The 8638-nt window shown below is 25.4% G+C and overlaps 1 protein-coding gene across 3 annotated transcripts in view; it reads left to right on the forward strand.

The window, feature by feature from the left end:
- LOC111688959 (proteoglycan Cow) overlaps positions 1-8638 on the forward strand; it is a 151518-nt gene that overhangs the window by 138979 nt on the left and 3901 nt on the right. For 2 of the 3 annotated variants that reach the window (XM_046947764.1, XM_046947765.1), the window contains exons 9-11: positions 2128-2227; positions 2355-2750; positions 5412-5549. In XM_046947764.1, the coding sequence (XP_046803720.1) occupies positions 2128-2227; positions 2355-2750; positions 5412-5549 (634 nt within the window). The remainder of the gene's footprint in view (positions 1-2127; positions 2228-2354; positions 2751-5411; positions 5550-8638) is intronic. The other variant, XM_046947766.1, reaches the window with a different exon arrangement.

The following is an 8638-nucleotide window of genomic DNA, read 5'->3' on the forward strand; positions in this document are numbered from 1 at the left end:
AAAAAAAAAAACTTATCGAAAATTTTTTATAAAAGAAGAAAACTTATCGAAAATTTTCTATGAAAAAACAAAACTTATCGAAAATTTTCTATGAAAAAACAAAACTTATCGAAAATTTTCTAAAAAAAAATTTATCGAAAATTTATTAAAAAAAAGAAAATTTATCGAAAATTTTCTATAAAAAAGAAAATTTATCGAAAATTTTCTATAAAAAAGAAAATTTATCGAAAATTTTCTATAAAAAAGAAAATTTATCGAAAATTTTCTATAAAAAAGAAAATTTATCGAAAATTTTCTATAATTTAAAATAAAATTAAAAAAGAAAATTTATCGAAAATTTTCTATAAAAAAGAAAATTTATCGAAAATTTTCTATAAAAAAGAAAATTTATCGAAAATTTTCTATAAAAAAGAAAATTTATCGAAAATTTTCTATAAAAAAGAAAATTTATCGAAAATTTTCTATAAAAAAGAAAATTTATCGAAAATTTTCTATAAAAAAGAAAATTTATCGAAAATTTTCTATAAAAAAGAAAACTTATCGAAAATTTTCTATAAAAAAGAAAACTTATCGAAAATTTTCTATAAAAAAGAAAACTTATCGAAAATTTTTTATAGAAAAGAAAATGTATCAAAAATTTTCTATAAAAAAGAAAATTTATCGAAAATTTTCTATAAAAAAGAAAATTTATCTACAATTTTCTATAACAAAGAAAACTTATCGAAAATTTTCTATAAAAAAGAAAACTTATCGAAAATTTTCTATAAAAAAGAAAAATTATCGAAAATTTTCTATAGAAAAGAAAATGTATCAAAAATTTTCTATAAAAAAGAAAATTTATCAAAAATTTTCTATAAAAAAAAATTATTCGAAAATTTTCTATAAAAAATAAAATTTATCGAAAATTTTTTATAAAAAAGAAAATTATTCGAAAATTTTCTATAAAAAAGAAAATTATTCAAAAATTTTCTATAAAAAAGAAAATTTATCGAAAATTTTCTATAAAAAGAAAATTTATCGAAAATTTTATATAAAAAAGAAAATTTATCGAAAATTTTATATAAAAAAAATTTTATCGAAGAATTTCTATAAAAAAGAAATTTTATCGAAAAATTTTTATAAAAAAGAAATTTTATCGAAAAATTACTATAAAAAGAAAATTTATCAAAAATTTTCTATAAATAAGAAAATGTATCGAAAATTTTCTATAAAAAAGAAAGTTTATCGAAAGTAAGAAAGTTTATAGACTAGACTATAGACTGTTTATAAAAGAGAAAATTTATCGAAAAGAATAAAAATATTGAAGATTTTATAATTAAAGAAAATTATCCAGATTTAAAAAGAAACAATTACCTCCTAAACGTATAAGTATTATTCGTTTATTGTGAGAAATAAATAATACTCATACGTCTAGGTATTTCTTAATACAAACAAAATATCAGCAACTGATATTTTACAATTTTAAAATTAAACATTTTTCTTCTTAAAAAATTATGCCAGGCAGTTCTCATTTCACTTGTTCGAATACTTTTACCCTTGACTGTCTTTCATGTTCTGAACATTTTGATATTGTTTGCTTACAGCTACATACTATTTACTTATTTATTTTATATGTGTATCTATATCTACATGGTTATATACAATTTTAGTTATTGCTTATTGTCTTGTAAATAATGTAACTAATGGGCGTTTTGTGTATAAAACATAAAAATATCAAGATTAAATATTAAAGAGTAAAAATGAAAAGAAACAAAATGAATTTTGAGTATTGAATAAAAGATACAATGAGAATAAGTTTAAATTGCAGACGATTAAATCGAAATGTATTTTATTCTTTGAAAGAGTATAATTTCAGACAATAGAATTAGAGTAAAGTAAAATTACACAGTGCATATTATAACATGTATTTGAAAATATTCCACGAAGAAATATAATTGAAAATTAAAATGTATTCAATTCAATTTAAAAGAAATCATTACAATTGTAGATATAAACGGTATTTGAAGTTAGTTTTACAGGTTTTAATCAAATTAAAGACATGCAAAGGTTTTAGTATTCTTTGCAGAAATCACTATATAATTTAGTATTTGAATTCTTTTTTATATTCAAATTTATTTTTCTACACAGGACAATCAACAATACCAGGAAGATAAACACAAAATTCGTGGCTACAATGAAGTCATTGAGAAACCACAGAAATATCTGAAGAACAACAACATCAATAATGGTAAGTTTTATAAAATCAACACAAATCCAAATTAAGATTCTCAATTTTAAAGAAATAAATAACTTTTTCTACTAATCTAATCAAATATTAACATTTCCTTAAAATAAACTTTACCACCAACCTCTAGGCTACCCTTCAAAATCGCCCGAATGTAAACCTCAACAATTAACAGCTATCGGTAATCGCCTCCTTGATTGGTTCTCTGTTATTATGGCCGATAGTAAGAAACGTCGTCAGCATAGTCAAAAATCAAAGGCCCATTTCCCACCCGCCTGTAAGACCGAAGCCAAATGGATGTTTGGTCATTTGGATTTAAACAATGATGGCTTCCTGTCGCTACAGGAAATGTACGATTTAGAACATGATCAGAATGAACGTTGTATTAAACCTTTCATTGATACCTGCGATTTGGATCAGGATAATTCGATAAATACCCGAGAATGGTGTCGTTGTTTTGAGAAAACAGATCGTCCTTGTGCCGCTGTAAGACGAAGAATTGCTGGCGATTTTGCAGGTGAGATAGGTACAGGTGGACATTTTAATTTATCATACAAATTCTGTTATTTTTTTCACTACAGAGATACTATTTTTGTTGTTTTTGATTTCGTTACATACTTTTTCCCCTCCTCGAAAATATATAAAAATTAAACAATAATGAAAAAGCAAGAATAACACACTTTTAAGAAATGCTTTATAGGAAACTGGAAAATTTCATTTTTAAAAATAAACAAACAACTATTGCCTAATTTTCTAATATTTTCTTAAAAATATATCATTTTCTTTAAATCACATTTAAATATAATATATGTTTTTCTATCATAATAATTTGCTAAATATTGAAAATAAAGCTTAAATTTGTTTTGTGATTATTTAAATAACGTTTTTTTCCATATTATAGAGTTAGCTTTAGCATTGCTTTTGTTTCTTTTTTTATTAAAAATATGTTTATTCTAACTTATTTATTTAGAATATTTATATATTTAATAGTAATTTAGGAAATGTAACAAATATTTTAAGATGAAAATTAATATAGTAAAAAGTTAGTAATGAAACATATATACGGTAGTAGTTGTTAAATGGATTGTAAAATGATAGTTGGAAAACAAACAAACTAACAAACTAACTTACATACTAGACTAGACTATGGACTAGACTATAGACTAGACTATAGACTAGACTAGACTATAGACTAGACTAGACTATAGACTAGACTATAGACTAGACTATAGACTAGACTATAGACTAGACTATAGACTAGACTATAGACTAGACTATAGACTAGACTATAGACTAGACTTTAGACTAGACTATAGACTAGACTATAGACTAGACTATAGACTAGACTATAGACTAGACTATAGACTAGACTATAGACTAGACTATAGGCTAGACTAGAAAATAGACTAAAGACTGGACTATAGACTTGCCTATAGACTAGACTATAGAATAGACTACGGACTAGACTATAAACTATACAATGGACTAGACTGTGGGCTAGACTATAGACTGCACTGTAGGATAGACTATAGACTAGACTATGGAGTACACTCTAGGCTAGACTATGGACTAGACTGTAGGCTAGACTATAGATAAGACTATGGACTAGACTATACAATTGACTATAAACTAGACTATGGACTAAACTATAAACTATACCATGGACGAGACTGCAGGCTAGGCTTTCGACTAGAATGTGTACTAGTCTATTGGCCATAGACTATATACTAGACTATGGATTAGACTGTAGGCTAGACTATCGACTAGTCTATGTAATAGGTTGTAGGCTAGACTACAGACTAAATAAGGCTGTAGGCTAGATTATAGACTAGACTGTGGACTAGACTGTAGGCTAGACTACAGAATAGACTAAAGACTAAACTATTACATAGACTGTAGACTAAACTATGGACAAAACCGTAGACTAGATTATGTACAATACTATTGACTAGACTTTAGGGTAGATTTTGTCTACAGACTAGACTATTGTCTATACTACAACATTTAATATAATCTTTTGGCTAAAATACAGCGGCGACTTACATCTTTGTTCTCTTGTATTTTACATACTTTTTGAGTTAGTCTACTATTTATATATTCAAATTAGTTGATTACATTTACAAATTTCTTAGAAATGAAAAAAGAAAAAAACCTTAAAGTTTTTCAATACAAAATAAAAGGAACATGTCTACATTTTATTAAATTTCAACATTCAACAAAAACAGTAAAAAAAGTTAAATTTAGAAGTTTTAATAAATAGCATAACATTGCAAAATATATATTTTTGTTAGAACTTTAACATTAAATAAAATAAAAGTTGATAAAAAAAATAATTCTGAAGATATTTTACAGTTTTTGGCATATTTGTATGCAATAGAAAATTACACAGATAACCCAGTAAACATGAAGAGAGTAAACAAATTTTAAACTTTTCTTTTTAAAGAATTTATTTCACAAATGTTTTAGATATTTATTGTTTGCTGGGTTTGTCTGGAAAATATCTTTAAGTTTAAAGTTTGTTAATTTAAGGTTTTTCCTTAGCTAAAACACACTGTCATACACACACTCACAATACTCATAAAATTGTTGCCAAAAAAATAGCAAGTTTCCTTAAAATTTCTAGAATTTAAAGCTTTTTCTTTCTTACTTTTATGTAAAACATACACAAACACAATTTTTTTATAAACACTTGTTTCTCTGAATTTAATATTTTTGCCAAACACACATACATACACATTTTAGTTACACTTTAAATTTTTAGATTTTTGTTTTAGTTTAGAGCAAAAACATTTTATATTAAATATTTATATTTACTAAATTAATTATTTATTTAATTAAAATTATTTACTTTATACACATACATACATATATTTAATTCAAACAAAATTAAAAAAAAAATATTTTTTTTCAAATTTTTGCTAAATTAATTTAAAATTTTTCCAAATCTATCTAATAATGTCAGCTTATGCTTTCAATTTAAAAAAAAATACATTTATTATTATTATTGTTAATTAATAAATATTAAAAAAAATACACACCCAATAAACACACTTAACAACAACATCTCTAACTGCAAAAAATAATTGTAGAAGCACAATTTTTTTTTAACAAATTTCTATTTTTGTTTATCTGTTTGTTTTTGGTATTTGTAATTTTTAACTAAATTATAAACGAACAACGCTAACAGGAGCTTATGCACCCGATTGTGATGTACAAGGTTTCTATAAGCCCACACAGTGTCATAATTCGGTCGGTGTCTGCTGGTGTGTCGATAAACATGGCGTTGAATTTGCCAATACACGTACTCGAGGAAAACCTAATTGTGGTAAGTTTATTATTATTATTATTATTATCTGTTTTGTAAATGTTTATTTGTGGAGATTTTAACGAGGGGGGTGTTGAAGAAATTCTAAACAATAGATTTGATTTACTGCTTAGGGTTAGTGTGATCTACACAGAGTGAACAAGAAATATACACGCCTGGTTACAAATCGACACCAAAGTGTTTATAATTTTTCAATAACATCCATTGTAAAATCAATGTTTTATAATTGTTACATACATAAGTACGACAACACTATGAAACAATACGTTGTCGAAATCTAAAACAATTATGGTCTACACAAAGGGAAACGAAATATACACGTCTGGTACCAAATTGACACCAAAGTGTTTATAATTTTTCAATAACATCCATTGTAAAATCAAATACAAACGTACGACAACACTATGAAACAACTCGTCGAAGAAATCTGAAAGCCCAAGGTTACATTTGACCTAATCTGATGGTTGACAGACTACATTACAGGTGTAAGTAACTGTACCTCTACGTATTGCAATCCAACCAAAATTAATAAATTTGATCAAGGTAACCTGTTCAGGGGGAGGCACAAACATTAATTGTAACGGCTGCACAAGTAGCATTAGTAAAGCTTTAACTGACAGGATTACAGTTTCAACCATTTCTACTTGAATGCGGGGACATAACCGCCCGATTATATATAGAGCTTATGTTATTTTAACTTTTTGCAATAGAAGTTATTTACTGAATATTTCTCTATTGACAGAAGTAACTCCCTGTACGCAGAGAAAAAACATGGTTGGGGTAACCAAGTTCTAGGAGCAACATATTGCGATTAAAATAATGATTGTAGTCTAAATATATTATAGTTATTGTAACAATTTTAGAATATCATATTATGATTAAAATCAGCTAACATATTTATCATAATTTTTTTGATCAAAATGTCGTTAAAAAATATGTATTCGAAATCAAATTTATTTCGATTAGTGAATCAGTAAACTTATAGTTTCTAAAATAGTAAAAACATACATTACTCGATCCGATATACAAATTTCGATTGGATTCACAAGCACATAACTACATTATCCTGTACAAAGTGAAACACTTATACATATAATGCTATAAACCAAATGAGAATTATTTCAACTCATTTTATTATCGCTTTAAATAACACACAGAAAAAAATAATATATGTGTGAGGTGTGTGGTTAAAGTTGTTTTGTTGTTGTACCAACAGACTAGAACAAAATAACATATAATGGTTATTTACAACAACATAACATGCAATGGTTTTATAACATATAGCAACATAACATATAATGGTTATTTGTAAGTTGAAATTTTTGTTAGTAACATAATATGTTTCATCGTTACCATTACTTAGTTATTGAAAAAAATAATTATTTTTCAGTGAATCATACTCAAATTTATAATTGCCATAAACATGAAAATGATTACAGTAACAATAATATTGTTTTAATAGAATTAATATAACAATTATATGTTTTTGATAACAATATATTGTTACAGTGAACATAGTTTAGTTGTAGTAACCATGTCGAACTATGTTTTTTCTCTGCGTGTGAGACAAACTAATCATCTAAAGTTTGTTAACAACTAGATAGAAATGCTTTGTTGAAGGTAGCATCTGTGAATGCAACAAGAGTACCTTGTAGCATAACATAAGGCCTTAATCCAACATTATCTTTTACGATTTGGGTTTTAATCATAGCAACCACGTTACGGAGAAAAATGCTATCAGTAGTTATAAAATTACACAAATAGTGATACAAGATATAAAGCTTTTACCACCGGTTTATATGTGGTAAAATCTGAGGAACAAATAGCACCTGTTTACTTGTGAATTCTATGGAAACTACACCAATCATGTGTGTGGTGTCCTTTTACTTTCAAATTAATTCAGAGCTTTTGTCAAGATTTAGTATGGAACGCGGTATGGTATCGGTTTTTTGCTGAGATATATTGTTATAATTTGAAATCGAAGAGAATATTTAATATACAATTTAAATAAAGATTTATGTGGTTTATTTTAACTGTGCATTCGAAATTCATTTTAAGTTTTAGCAAATTAAAATTTTATTATTATTTTGCTATTTAAATAGAATTGTATAAAATATTTTCATAATATATTATTCAAGCATCAAAGAGGATTTTGTGTTTGTATAACAATGAGTGTTTTAGTGTCTAAATTATCCATCAAATTCAAATTCACTAAGTATGTAAACACATACAAACATATAAAACGGTTTACTTACTTATTATATAATTAAAAACTTATATTAATAGTATTGCACTATGGTGAGAAAATAAGAGGATTACAATAAAACATATAAAATATTACATATATATTTTGAAACAAACACAATTTTCTTGCTTTAATTAATTTTAAATGATTTTTGGAAGTGATTGAAAATGTATATTTATTACAGACAAATATTGAATTATCTGTCAAGTTAGTTCTGTGTTATAATTAAGCACATTTATTTATATAATACAAACTGAAATATAATATGTAAATCGCATCCTTACAACTTAAGATACATTTACAAAGAAAAAATAATAAATGTTAAACATTAAAATCTATGTAACACAAGGACAGAGAATAAATTGTATTGAAATTACATTCTTAAAACGAACATGTGTTATTTTAAGACTCAGACATTTAATTAGATCTTATGTTGTACATTTTATGATTTTAATACTCTGTTTGAATGGAACAAATCTGTATGTCTGTTATACGAGGAATGGATATCACATAAAATACATTCTGTGGGTTTTGTAAATAATACAATAGACTAGTTCAAAATGTAGCCTAGATAACATTAAGAAGTCTAAAGTTTAGTCTAAAGTCTGCTTTATAGTCTAATATATTGTCTAGTGTACAGACTAGTCTTGTCTATAGTTTAGTCTATAGTCTTGTCTATAGTTTAGTCTATAGTCTAGTCTATAGTCTAGTCTATAGTCTAGTCTATAGTCTAGTGTATAGTCTATTCTTTAGTCTAGTCTATAGTCTAGTCTATAGTCTAGTCTATAGTCTAGTCTATAGTCTAGTCTATAGTCTAGTCTATAGTCTAGTCTATAGTCTAGTC

The sequence above is a fragment of the Lucilia cuprina genome, chromosome 4, assembly GCF_022045245.1.
Source record: "Lucilia cuprina isolate Lc7/37 chromosome 4, ASM2204524v1, whole genome shotgun sequence".
In the NCBI taxonomy this organism is placed as follows: Eukaryota; Metazoa; Arthropoda; class Insecta; order Diptera; family Calliphoridae; genus Lucilia; species Lucilia cuprina.